At 33.1% G+C, this 15,233-nt stretch overlaps 1 protein-coding gene and 1 pseudogene across 10 annotated transcripts in view; both read right to left on the bottom strand.

Annotated features, from left to right (window-relative positions):
- Positions 1-15,233, bottom strand: part of LRBA (LPS responsive beige-like anchor protein) — a 728,875-nt gene that overhangs the window by 608,099 nt on the left and 105,543 nt on the right. For all 10 annotated transcript variants that reach the window (XM_025439493.3, XM_025439495.3, XM_025439499.3 and 7 more), the window contains exons 10-11: positions 1,927-2,124; positions 1,594-1,727 (exon numbers count right to left, since the gene is read on the bottom strand). In XM_025439493.3, the coding sequence (XP_025295278.1) occupies positions 1,594-1,727; positions 1,927-2,124 (332 nt within the window). The remainder of the gene's footprint in view (positions 1-1,593; positions 1,728-1,926; positions 2,125-15,233) is intronic.
- Positions 12,569-12,922, bottom strand: LOC112654854 (60S ribosomal protein L34-like; annotated as a pseudogene).

A 15,233-nucleotide genomic window follows, 5' to 3' on the forward strand; every position in this document is an offset into this window, starting at 1 on the left:
TACTAATTTAAGAATTTTGTACCTTATTCTGACAGAAAAATTGTAATTCAATAGTCAATTGACAAGACTTTTAAAACTGAATAGGGGCTATAGTCATGTTCCCATCCAAACTTTTAGATATCCAAAATGGGATGAAGTAAGGTTAGCTCTTACCTCCTGCTCAAAGGCTCTGAGATATCTGCAGGAGGAGACCCTGACTGGAAGCCAACCTCCTCCTCCACAAAAGTGCTTTTAAAATTTCAGCAATTCTAATACAGATTTTAAAATATTAAAAAAAAAAAAGAGAGATAACCAAGAAAAAAAACAACTGAGCTCTGTTACAAAGGTTTCAAAACAGGACATATACAAAAAATTTTGAAGTAGGACTATGTCAAGGAAAATTTAATTTTTTTAAAATGTCATCAGTAAGTACTTGATTTAAATAGCTCATTCCTTAAAAATAAATAAAAATAAATAAAAATAAATTAAAAAACCTGGGGTGCCTGGCTGGCTTAGCCAGTGGAGCATGTAATCTTGATCTTGGGGTTATGAGTTTGAGCCCCACACTGGGTATAGAGATTACTTAAAAAGAAAAGTACAGTTTAAAGAAGTCATTTTGGGGAACCCTGGGTGGCGCAGCGGCTTGGCGCCTGCCTTTGGCCCAGGGCGCGATCCTGGAGACCCGGGATCGAATCCCACGTCGGGCTCCCAGTGCATGGAGCCTGCTTCTCCCTCTGCCTACGTCTCTGCCTCTCTCTCTCTCTCTCTGTGACTATCATAAATAAATTAAAAAATTTAAAAATAAATAAATAAATAAATAAATAAATAAATAAATAAATAAATAAATAAAAATAAAAAATAAAAAAGTCATTTTGTTTCCAAAAAATAATTCCAAGAGAATTATTTTATCACTAAATACATATATTGATAGTGGATATTAACTTATGTATAAAGCAGAAATGAGAGAATTCTAAGCAGGAAGAATCTAAGACTCATTTATTCAAATAATACATTAAACATAATTACTAGTCTCACTGGAATATACAGCCATGAATTCATTTAGACACCCCTCCCAATGTTTTATACTGTGTCCTCTTATGTTTCTACCTTTTCAGACTCTAGACTATAACAAAGGAGACCAATGTGTCCAATGTACAACCTAATTTAAATACCAAAGCACCTTTAATATGATGTCATCAAAAAATGTCATCAAAAATTTTAGTTTTTAGTTATATGCAATAATTAAAAATGAAAAGCTAAATCCCCATAATAAATCACTGCCACATAATAATCTAAAATAACTTATCTTTTTAAATTAGAATGATAAACAAAAATGTATTTATTTTTGCTAACTCATTATCATTATTTCCAAATTTATTCAAAAACAAGTTTATTATTATTATTACAGCCTCCATACTTCCTCTTGATAAAGAATTTAGATTACTTCTACTATTATTTGGAAGGAATAGGAACTTGTAGTAACATTTATAGTTTACAAATTTCTTTAAATTATATTCTCTCTTTTAACTCTATAATAAATTTAAAATATTATGCACCTCAACAGTAATGAAAGTAACTCTAACATCAAATTACAGAAAAAATAAAGGTACTCACCATATAGTCAAGTCAACCTCATCAGATAAATATTGCCTATAATCCAACTGTGCAAAGAGTGGAAATAGCACTTGTACTCCTCCAATTGAATGCATAGCACTTTGAATGGAATGTGTTAAAACTGCCTTCACATCCTTACAAAATAGAAGACACAGTAAAGATTCCAATATTTTCCAAAATAGTTAAAATTAAATATAATAAGAACAATATATTGTTATATTACATATATTTAATAGAAGTTACCTAATATACCTCATTAACAAAAAATTCACCAATGAAAAATATTCTTAAAATATTGTAGCTTAAAAAAAAAAAAAAGATTATAGCCAGTACCTGGAGCATAAGTGCATGTGGTGAATGAACAAAAATTGAAGGATTGTCCTTAGGGGATGATTCAAGGCAGAGCTGGGCGTCTGTAGCACGTGGATTGTATGTGAATGCAATGGCGCTAGAGAGTTTGCCATCATATAATAAAAGTTTATGATGCTCAGCAAGAAACAGATCACTTTCTGCTTTGAATTTAAATGTACCCTACAAATAAAAAGTAGAACATTTAAGATAGTATACCACAAAAAGAAATCTAGCCTCACTTCACCACAGATTTTAAAATTTAAAGAACGTATCCTTCATCATTTTCCTAACAATATCAAATAAGAAAAGCCCAGTTTAGTGACTTCTAAAGTAAACTGCATTCACTTTAAAAATATAATGGAAAATCAACTCGGTATTAAAACCTTACATTTAAAAAATGTAAAACCTAGGTCCTTCAGCAGGTATCTTATTTTTTATTGTATTTTTGTCTTTCTGGATTTTTTAAATTGTGCTTAACATGTTACATAAAATTTACCATCTTAAACATTTACAAGTTTACAGTACAGTAGTATTAACTATATGCATATTCTTGTACAACACATCTCTAGAACTCGAACACCATGCAAAACTGAAATGCAATTATTTATCGAACAACAGCTCATTTCTACCTTTCCCCATCCCCTGGCAACTACCATTCTATTTTCTGATTCAATTACTGTGACTTTTTTTTTTTTTTTTACAATTCATATAACTGGTATCCTAGCATACTTTTTATTTGCTTATTTCATGTAGCAAACGTCCTCAAGATTCACCATGCTGCAGTATATGTCAGAATTTCCTTCTTTTTAATGCTGAATAGTATTCCATTGAACATATATACCACACTTTATCTATTCATTTGTCCATGGGCATTTAGGCTATCTTGGATATCATGAATAATGCTATAATACACTTAAGTATGAAAATATCTCAGATCCTGTTTTTAATTATTTTGCATATACACATAGAACTGACAATGCTCAATTACATGGTAATTCTATTTTTGATCTCTTGAAGAACCCCCAATACTGCTTTCCATAGAGCCTGTACCATTTTATGTTCCCACTGAACAGTGCCTTAGGTACGGATTTCTCCATACCCTAGCCAATACTTATTTTGTTCCTTAACAAAAGCCATTCTAAGGGAGTGTGAGGTGGTATCTACCGTGGTTCCAACTTGCATTTCTCTGATGATTAGCGATGCTAAGCATCTTTCCTTGTTTGTTCACAATCTGAGCATCTTCCTTGGAGGAAGTCTACTCCAGTCCTTTGCCCACTTTTTAAGTGGGTTATTTGGGTATTTTTTGTTGTAGAATTGTAGGAGTTACATTATGTATTCAAGATATTAACCCTTTAGCAAAGACATGGTTTGTAGTATTTTCTCCCATTCCATAGCTTGTCCTCATACACAAAAGCTTTGATGTGTAAAAGATTTTAAGTTGGAAGACACATTTGTTTTTGCCTTTGTTGCCTACTTTTTATTTTGGTATCATATCTAAAACACCACTGCCAAACTCAATGTCATGAAATTTTTCCTCTGTTTTCAGGTAGGAGTTTTATGATTTAGATCTTCAATCCATTCTGAGTTAATTTTGATACATGTTGTAGGATAAGGATTCAATTTCTTTATTGTCCATGTGGATATCCACTTTTCATAAAACCATGTGTTATAGAGACTATCCTCTCTCCATCGTGTGATCTTTGCATCTTTGTAGAATATGACTTGAGCACACATGCAAATATTTATTTCTGGACTCTCAATTGTGTTCCATTGGTCTCAATTAGTTCCGTTACATGTTTACCTTTACACAAGTACCATAATGCTTTATTATACCTTTTAATATATACTGAAAACCAGAAATGTGAGAGCTCTAATCATGTTCTTCTTTTTTAATGTTGTTTTAGGCATCTGGAAACCCTTGAGATTCCATACAAACTCTGAGATGGTTTTTTCCATTTCTGTAAAAATAGATGTCATGGAGATTTTGATAGGAATTTTACTGAATCTGTTGGTTACGTTGAGTAGTATGACTTTTTTTTAACAATTCCTTCAAACCATGAACAAAGGATATCTTTCCATTTGGGTCTTTAATTTCTTTCAGCAATGTTTCGTATTTTTGACCTTCCTTAGGTGAGTTTGTTCCTAAGCATTTCTTTTTATGCTATCGTAAATGAGATTGTTTTATTTTTTTTCAAGTTGTTCACTGTTGGTGTATACAGATGTAGAGGAGTTTTGCTGTTGAGCTGTATGCATCCTGCAAACGCACTGATTTTATCAATTCTAACAAGTTTCTGTGAAATATTTAGGGTTTTCTATATTTTAAAATCACATTACCTACAAAGAGAACATTTTACTTCATGCCTTCCAACTGGGATGCCGTCTCTTTCTTCTTCTTGATTAACTGCTCTGGCTAAAATAGCTGGTACTAAGACCTGCAGAAATGTTGAGAATAAGAATTCTTGCCTTGTTCCTGATCTTAAAGGAAAAGCTTTCAGTCTTTCACTGCAGCATCTGATGTCGACTATGGGCTTTTTATATATAGCCTTATTATTTTTAAGTAGTTTCTTCTACTGGTAATGTGTTGAGTGTTTAGGAAAGAATGTTGAATTTTGTCCAATAGTTTTTCTGCATCGAGATGATCATGTGGTTTCTCTCCTTTACTTTGTTAACATGTGTATTACAATGACTGACTTTTATATGTTGAGCCATCCCTCCATTCCAGGAAAATATCCCCATTGGTCAGAGTATGATCCTTTTGGGGTGCTCTTGAATTTAATTTGTTAGTATTGTGTTGAAGATTTTTGCATTGATATTAATCAGGGATACTGATCTGTAATTTTCTTTACCTGCAGTGCCTTTGACTGTGATATCAAGGTAATGCTTGCCTCGTAAAATGGGCTTGGAAGCATTCTCTCTCTTCATTTTTGAAAGTACTGACTGGTGTTAATTCTTCTTTAACATTTGAATTCTCCAGGAAATTCATATGTAGTACTCATTCAGAAGTTTTTGATTACTGATTTAATTTCCTAAGTAGTGGGGCACCTGGGTAGCTCAGTGGTTGAATGTCGGTCTTTGGCTCAAGCCGTGATCCCAGGGTCCTGGGATGGGGTCCCACATCAGGCTCCCCGCGTGGAGCCTGCTTCTCCCTCTGCCTATGTCTCTGCCTCTCTCTGTGTCTCTCATGAATAAATAAAAATAAAATCTTAAAAAAAATCATTCATTGTAGTCTCATTATTCTTTTTATATTCAGGGCATTAGTAGTAACACCTCCTCTTTCATTTCTTTTAGTTATGAGTCTTCCCTTTTTATTAACTAGCTAAAAATTTGTCAGTTTTGTAGATTTTTTTAAGATTTATTCATTTATTTATGATATATATATATATATATATATAGAGAGAGAGAGAGAGAGGCAGAGACACAGGCAGAGGGAGAAGCAGGCTCCATGCCTGGAGCCCGATGCGGGACTCGATCTCGGGACTCCAGGATCATGCCCTGGGTCAAAGGCAGGCGCCAAACCGCTGAGCCACCCAGGGATCCCAGTTTTGTAGATCTTTTAATAAAAATTCTTAGCTCTGTTAATTTTTGTTGTTGTTCTAGTCTCTATTTCATTTATTTCTGCTCTAAATCTTTAATATCTTTAATACTTCCTTTCCTCTGATAACATTGGGTTTAGTTTGCTCTTCTTTTTCTAGTTACTCAAAAGGCAAAAATTACATTATTTTTAAGTAGGTGTTTGTCACTATAATCATTCCTCTTACTATTGCTTTCACTAAATCCCATAAGCTTTGGTATGTTGTTTTTGTCTTCACTTGGCTCAAGAAAGTTCTTGATTTCTTTGTCCCATTGGTTGTATAAGGGTATGTTGTCTCATTTTCACAAATTTGTGTATTTTCCAGATTTCTTCTGCTGATCTCATTCTAATGTGGTAAGAAAAGATACTTGGTATGATTTCATTAGTCTTAAATGTGTTAATTTTGTGGCCTAACATATCTATCCTGAAGAATGCTCTATATGAGCTTGGTAAGAATGTGTACTCTATTCTTCTTTGGTGAGGTGTTCTGTATATATCTATTAGGTTTAACTAGTCTACATAGTTGTCCATGGTCTCTATTTCCTTTGTGTTCTCTCCGGTTGTTATATCGATTATAGAAACGGTTTTGAAATATCCTACCATTATTGTGTTACTATATACTTTTCAATTCTGTCAATGTTTTCTTCATGTATATTTTTAATTTTTTGAGGAATTCATTTTTTTGTTTTTATTGAAGTTCAATTTGCCAAATTAGGTTATGTATATTTAATTGTTAGATCTTCCCGGTGAATTGATACTTTTATCATTACAATTTCCTTCTTTGACTCTTGCAATAGTTTTGACTTAAAGTCTACTTTTTCTGATATAAAAATGGCACCCTTGCTCCCTTTTGGTTACCATTTGCATGAACATCTTTTTCCATCCTTTCATATTCAGCCTATGTATGTCCCTTGATCTACAGTGCCTCTCTTGTAGACAAAATACAGTTGGATGTTTTTTTAAATCCATTTAGCCAATCTATTTAAGCGGGAAGTTTAATCCTTTTACATTCAAAGTAGTTATAGGGAAAGACTTACTATTGCTATTTTGTTCATTGTAATTTGTTAACTGACTTCTTTTATGTGCCAATGATTTTTGGTACTTCTATTCCTTTCTCCTTTTGTCTTATGTAAAGTTCTATAGGTATTTTCTTTGTACTATCCATGGGAATTAAATAAAACATCTTAGTTATAATACTCTATTTTAAGCCAATAACAATTTAAGTTCAATTACATACAAAACCTTTACTCATTTACATCTCCGTCACCGCTTTATGTTGCTTATATCAAAAATTACATATTTTTATATTGCATACATAGGTTTAGATATTTTATGCTTTTGTATTTTAAATCCTATACCAGAATTAAAAGTGACTTATGCACTAACAGGATTACAATATTACAGGATTCTATATTTGCCTATCTATCTACCTTTACCAGTGAGCTCATATTTTATTTTATCTTTTTAACCATACTTCTAAATAATCACAGACAAGGATTTTTTCTTTGATTAAAACAGCAACCAATTAAAGCTAAATAGAATGTCTTTTCCAACAAAGACTTGTTGGATTCAACTTGTGAATTCTGCTTCAATGATGTTATAAAAATAAAATATAGGGCAGCCCAAGTGGCCCAGCGGTTTAGTGCCGCCTTCAGCCCAGGGTGTGATCCCTGGAGACCCAGGATCAAGTCCCACGTCAGGCTCCTTGCATGGAGCCTGCTTCTCCCTCTGCCTGTGTCTCTGACTCTGTGTGTGTGTGTCTGTCATGAATAAATAAATAAAATATTTAAAAAATAAAAAAATAAAAATAAAATATAAAACAGGGTAAGACTGCCTTTACCTTTCTGGCTTCTATATGAAACATTTAAAAAGCTTTAATTAAATATTTTTCTAAAATTCCTGCCTCCTAAATATAAGCTGTTAATTTCTAAGCACTGATATTTTTTAGTGTAATGAAAGCTAATTATAATGAGAATGTTAATATAACTGTAATAAATGCTTTTAAACAAGTTAATAAATTATTTTAAGAGGAAATGTCATTTGGGCAACCTACAAAAGCTAACCTATTTACCAACTTACAATATATAGCTGTATGATCTGGGAGATTATATAACCCATTTCCAAAGGCAGAAAGTGAGAAACTCTGAAGAAATTAACTGACTTATTTGAGTCCAAAAAAGTCAGTTCTTCTTGCGGAAGAGTAAAGATTTTTCAATAAAGAGAATAATTTAGTCTCTGCTACTATTCAAAGTACAGTACTGCAATATCAGCAGGTACATTTTTTAAAAAGAAGAAACATTTTTTCTATTTTGAATGGAATTTAGGAATAAATCACTCCCACTAACAAATCTTAACTAAACTAAATCTAAACAAAAACTAAAATTTTGACACATTTCAGGAATTGCTAACTTTACTGAAATAATATTCTTGTATAAGTACTATTTGATACAATTAATTAAAATAAAAACAATACCCTAAGTACTTAAAGCAATATGGTGTTTCATCAAACGCTAAGAATATATAAAAGCATTTAACCCTTCATTTCTTTTGAAATATATATTTTTTAATCCTTAAAGTACTTAATTGTACTGTTTAAAAGTTCATTCAGATTGCTGGCTTTTCATATCCCTGCTATCTTCACTTTGAGGAATTCTCTAAAACATGGATTACACGACAGATTTTAATAGCAATACATAGAGCAAGAAGTGATTCTATGATCATCAATTTCTCAACTCACATGATTTTTTAAGGTTTTATTTATTTATCTGAGAGAGAGTGTGCACATTCTCAAGGGGTGGGGGCGGGGGTGGTGAGGGGGATAGGTTGAGAGGGAGAAGGGAGAGGGAGACTTTCCACTGAGCAGAGCAGGGAGCCTGATGAGGCAGGGCTCAATCCCAGGACCCTGGGATCATGACCTGAGCTGAAAGCCGATGCTTAACCAGAGCCACCCAGGCGCCTCTCACCTCTCATGATTTTTAGTGCAGTTTTATCACTATTTGACCATACAAATGAAAAGACTAGACATTCACAGATCAGAGATGACTATAAGATTTTTGACTAGTACTAATATTAGCAGTTATTTGTACACATTGACCAATAAAGTGCCTTCTGGACCTCAGTATATTACGTAGATAAGATAATAAACTATGACCAAGTGTGATTATCCCAGGAACACAAGATTGACTTACTAACATTTGAAAAATCAATTTAAAGGCCAAAAATCATGATCATCCCAAAAGAAGCACAAAGAACAAATGATAAAATCCAACACCTCTCCATGATGAAAACAGTCAACAAACCAGGAATAAAAGTGAACTTCCTCAAATTAACAAAGAACATCTATGAAACGCTAATAACAACCACATTGATGGTAAAAATTGGAATGCTTTTTCTCCTAAGATCAGTAAAAATACAGGGATGTCTGCTTTCAACATTTTTTCCAGGTTTTTTTCTTTTTGATTGTGGCGAGAATACTTAACAGGAGAGCGATCCTGTTAACAGATATTAAGTATAGTAAACAGTATTGTTATCTAGAGGCACAATGTTGTAGAGAAGATCTTTAGAACTATTCATCTTGTATAAATGTAATTGTATTTATTTTAAGATTTTATTTATTTATCCATGAGAGACACAGAGAGAGAAAGAGGCAGAGACACAGGCAGAGGGAGAAGCAGGCTCTATACAGGGAGACATGGGACTCAATCCCGGGTCTCCAGGATCACACCCCGGGCCGAAGGCGGCACTAAACCACTGAGCCACCCGGGATGCCCTTGCATAAGTATAATTTTAGACCCATTGATTGGCAACTCCCCCTATCTCTCTCCCCTCAGCCCCTGGCAGCCACCATTCTGTTTGCTGTTTCTATGGGTTTGCTATTTTAGATCTCTTACATGAGTGGAAACATGTAGTATTTTTTTTTTCTGTGACTGGTATATTTCACACAGCCTAATGTCCTCAAAACACTCTATAGTACAGTTTCTAGCCAGAGCTGTTAGGCAAAGAAAAGAAATAACAGGCATCTGGACTGTAAAAATGAATTAAAACTATCACAATTTGTAAATGATACAATCTTAAGAGAAAATCCCAAACCCCAATTTCACACAGCCTAATGTCCTCAAAACACTCTATAGTATAGGTTCTAGCCAGAGCTGTTAGACAAAGAAAAGAAATAAAAGGCATCTGGACTGTAAAAATGAATTAAAACTATCACAATTTGTAAATGATACAATCTTATATAGAAAAAAATCCCAAACTCCACCACATGCACACAAATATATAGAGACAAGCAATTAATAACCTGAAAATGAAATTAAGAAACTAATAGTACATAAAAGAAGAAAATATTTAGAAACAGACTTAACAAAAGATATGTAAGACTTGTTGACTGAAATCTATAAAAGAAATTAAAGCAGACCTAAATAAATGTAAAGATAACCCATGCTCATGGACTGGAAGACTTAATATTGTTTCTTTTTGCTTTTATTTGTTTTGAGGCTTATTTTTTATTATTTGCTTAATACTCTTAAGATGACAAAAAAAACTCGCCAAATTTATATACGGATTCAATGCAATAGCTATCAAATTCCTACCTTATTTTACAAAAGTTGACAAGCATATTTTAAACTCATATAAAAACACAAGATACCAGGAACGGCCAAAACAACCTTGAAAAAAAACAAAGTTGGAGGACTCACATTTCCTCCCTAAGAAAAATGGATTACAAAACTGCAGTATTCAAGACTGTGTGCTACTGGCCTAAGGATACAGTACAACTGAATAGAACTAAAAGTCTAGAAATAACATTTACATTTATGGTCAATTGATTTCTGATGAAAGTATCAAGAAATTCAAGAGGGAAAGAATATTCTTTTCAATAAATGATGGTGAGAAATCTGGAAATACAAATGCTAAAAAATGAAGTTGCACCAAATATAAAAATTAACTCAAAATCGATCAAAGACTTAAATCTAAGAACTAAAACTATAACACATTTATAGGAAAACAAAAGGGTAAATCTTCATGAAATTGATTATGAAATATCTTCTGAGGTATAAAGCACAAATAATAGAAAACAGAGACAAAATGAAACAAAAGTTTCATTAAACTTAAGTTTTTTCTTCAAAGGAAAGCATCAAGAAAGTGGCTTGTCACTTTGCAAAAATATTTGGAAATCACATATCTGACAATGAACCTGAATTTAGAATATAATTTTAAAACTCTTAAAGCTGGGATCCCCAGGTGGCTCAGTGGTTTAGCGCCTGCCTTCGGCCCAGGGTGTGATCCTGGAGACCCAGGATCGAGTCCCACATCAGGCTCCCTGCATGGAGCCTGCTTCTCTCACTGCCTGTCTCTCTCTCTCTCTCTCTCTCCTCTCTCTCTCTGTGTGTCTCTCATGAATAAATAAATAAAATCTTTAAAAATAAAAAAATAAAATAAAACTCTTAAAGCTGAGGCTGAGGGGAGGAAGAATGGAAAGTTGTTGTTCAATGGGTGGGTATACAGTTTGTTCTGCAGGATGAAAAGAGGTCTGCAGACAGATTACACAACAACATGAACATACCTAATACTACTGCACTGTACACTTAAAAATGACTAAGTAGTAAATTTTATGTGTATTTCACTGCAATTAAATTTTTTTAAAGATTTTATTTATTTATTTATTTATTTATTCATGAGAGACACACAGACAGAGAGAGGCAGAGACACAGGCAGAGGGAGAAGCAGGCTCCATGCAGGAGCCTGACGTGGGACTCGATCCCGGGTCTCCAGGATCAGGCCCTGGGCTGAAGGTGGTGCTAAACCGCTGAGCCACCTGGGCTGCCCGCAATTAAATATTTTAATGACTCTTAAAACTCAACAAAAAGATAGCCCACCCTTTAAAAGAGCAAAGTACGTGAATAAACATTTCTCCAAAAAAGAATACATCAAAACACATGAAAAGAGGCTCAACATCATGTTACAGGGGAAATGCAAATCAAAGGACAATAAAACACCATTTCACACCCACAATAATGGCTATAGTCAAAAAGTACAATAATACATGATGGAAAAGATAGGGAGAAATCAGAATCCTGATATAATGCTATGCAAGTGTACAATGATACAGTCACTTTGAAACAATCTGGAAGCTTCTCAAATGGTTAGATACCATATTACCCAACAAGTCCACCCTGGATATAAACCCAAAAAAAATGAAAATATATGTTCACATGAAAACTTCTACATGAGGGCTCATAATAACATTATTCATAATAGCCAGAAGTGGAAACAGCCCAATGACCATTAATGAATGAATAAAAATGTATATATCCATACAATAAAATATTTAGTAATAAAAAGTAAAGCATTATGGATGCATACTACACCATGGATGGACCTTACAAACATTATGCTAAGTGAAAAAAAGTCAATCACAAAAGATCACATACTGTATGATTTCATTTATATGAACTGTCCCCCAAACAGACAAATCCACAGAGACAGTAAATTACAGGTTACTAGGGACTGGGAAGGATAGAAAATGAGGAGTGACTGCTGCTGAGTATATAATTTCTTTTTGGGACAAATAAAATTTAACATTAGAGAGTGGTAATAGTGACACAATTTTGTTAATACACCTAAAATCACTGAATTGTACATATTAAATAGATGAACGGTATACTATGAATTATATCTCAGTAAAGCTTCTATTTGAAAAATCATTCAGAGTAAAGACTATTTACTGACGAAGCTTTAAAACAAACTTCAAAGAAAAAAACTTAGATGAAAGTAACTATCAACTACCAGAACAAAGCACAATGCTCTTTAAGGAAAATCAACAAAATCATACACCTAGATGGTAAAAAGCATAAGGTTGACTATCTAATTATTAAAATTATTAAACCAAGAAGCATGAAAGAACCAGGAAAAATCAATGCATAAAAATAGACTCAGAAATATAAATGATAAAAGCAGAAGAAAAAGATATTAAGCAGCCATTATAATGATAGTCAAGTATATTTTTATTTTTTTAAGCCTTTTGATTTTTTTATTACTCAAAAAAGTTTCACTTTTTTATTTAGCTTTCTGACTCTGTGCTTGTACCTTCAATACTTAAACAACAATTCTCTACTCTTCAATAAGGAAAGCACACTTTATCCTATCACAAACATACGTAGTACACATGGAACCACCACAGGCCCTCCTGATATGCTTTTTCATACTAAACAACCTCATAAAAATTTTAGGTCTCCCAGCACAAACTCCTCAAAGTCAGCCTGGGCATACACCACATGAGGATTTTGGTGCTTTCCCAACCTTCTTGGTATAAAGGTAAATAACTCTACTTCCAGGGGTTCAAGACACCCTAGTTTTGTTAGAGGCTGTATTGTAGGACAGCCTACAATGATATGTCAAATGCTGGACCATTCTGAATGCCTAGAAACACCATGCCTAGAAGAGGAAAAAGGATGTTCAAGTATATTTTTAAAAGACAAACACTGTAGGGAAAGATACATGATAATGAAAAGATCAAAACTTATAGAGAGAAAATACAGAAATTATGTGAAATCAAATATTCACCTGATAGAATTAATGGCTGATCAGATTTGATAACAAAGGATTAGTGGACATAATAATACTGCAATGAAAACAATCCAAAATAAAACATCTTTTATAAATTAGGCAACAATATACTCACAATGACCTGTTTGCTCATATCTGAGTCTAAAATAAATGTAATATGAATCACAGAAAGAGAAAAAGTAAAAAATATATTTGAAAAAATAATGACCAAAAACTTTTCAAATATGACCAAAAATCTAAACCCAGAGATCCAGTAAGTCAAGCATTCTGAAGCAGGCTTAGTACACACATATACAAAAATACCAACATTCACCATATTCAATTTCTGAAAGCCAGTGATAAAAAGAAAATCTTAAAACCAACAAAATAGATATATTACATACAGAGGAAGTAGTAAAATAAAGACCATACACTTTTTATCAGAAACCATGCAAATCAGTCAATAAGAGAACTGTGAAAAACAAAAAAAAGAAAACTATCACCTTAGAATCACCTATAATTACTGAGACTATTTTTCAAAAATGAAAGCCAAACTAACACTTCCTCAAAAAAAAAAGCTGAAAAAAGTCATTAACAGTAAATTTTCATTACAAGAAATATTATTCAAATGGAAAAAAAATGATATAAGATAGAAACATGAATCTACACAAAGTGATGTGCTCTAGGAATGGTAATAAAGAGGTAAATACAAAAAACATGATCTTGATCATTCCTATTGTTTTTAAAATATAAAATGAAAGTAAATAACTAAAAAAAAATGTACCACAGGAACTATATAGTACATGAAGAAATAAAACTTAAATTAACAAAATAAAGGACAGGAGGAGAAATTGCAGGATTATGCAGGAAGATGCTTATACTATATAATATCATTTGTTGGTAGACTATAATAAGTTATTTTTAAAAAATAATAAATCAGGGCAGCCTGGGTGGCTCAGCGGTTTAGCGCCGCCTTCAGCTTAGGGCCTGCTCCTGGAGACCTGGGATCGAATCCCACCGTCTGGCTCCCTGCATAGAGACTGCTTCTCCCTCTGCCTGTGTGTCTCTCTCTCTTTCTCTCTTCTCTCTCTCTCTCTCTCTCTCTGTCTCTCATGAATAAATAAAATCTTTAAAATAATAATAATAATAATAAATCAGGTGCACCTGGGTGGCACAGTTGGTTAAGAGTCTGCCTTCAGCTCAGGTCATGATCCAGGGTCCTGGGATTAAGCCCCCCTTTGGGCTCCCTGATCAATGGGGAGCCTGCTTCTCCCTCTCTCTCAAGCACCCCTCTCACCTCCGCTTGTGCACACACACACACTCTCTCAAATCAATAAATAAAATCTTTTAAAATAATAAGAAAAATAAACCAATAATAGAAATAAAATGAAACATTAAATAATACGCAGTTAATTCAAATCAAAGCAGGACAAAACAGAAGAATCAAAGAACAGATGAGAGAAATACAGCACAAATCACAAGACAGCAGATTTAAGACACATAGTATCTGAACTTACACTGATTATAAATTATGTAAACACTCCAATTAAAAGGAAAGACTGTCAGACTTGATAAAAAAGCTAAACTCATTTTATAAAATTCAACATCCATCTAATGGTAATTCTCAGGAAACCAGAAATAGAAATTGTTCAACTTGATAAAAGGCATCTATAAAATATATATGATTGCTTTACCCCTAAAATCAGAAACAAGGCAAAAATATCTACTCTCACCCAGTACAATAATGCAAAAAAGGTAAGAGGCATACAGACTGGAAATGAAGTTAAATTTACAGTCTATATGAACATATTGTATAGGAAATCCAGGAACAACAATCATAAAAAAAAGCTAGTAAAACAATAAGTAAATTTAGCAAGGTCAATAAACAAAATTCAACTATGTTTCTATGTACTAGAAACAAATATTTAGAAACTGAGATTTTTAAATACAACTTATTACTCTAAAAATATGAAAATGCCTAAGAATACATTTAACAAAATGTATATATGACCTACACAATGAAAACTAAAAAAAAGTACCAGGAGAATTTTTTAAAAACCTAACTAAATCGAGAGATACATCAGGTTCACAGACTGGAAAAATCATTATTAGTAGGATGCCCAATTCATCCCTCACTGTTCTATATATTCAACACCAACTAAAATCCCAGTAGAAT

The sequence above is a fragment of the Canis lupus genome, chromosome 15 (assembly GCF_003254725.2).
Source record: "Canis lupus dingo isolate Sandy chromosome 15, ASM325472v2, whole genome shotgun sequence".
Taxonomy (NCBI): domain Eukaryota; kingdom Metazoa; phylum Chordata; class Mammalia; order Carnivora; family Canidae; genus Canis; species Canis lupus.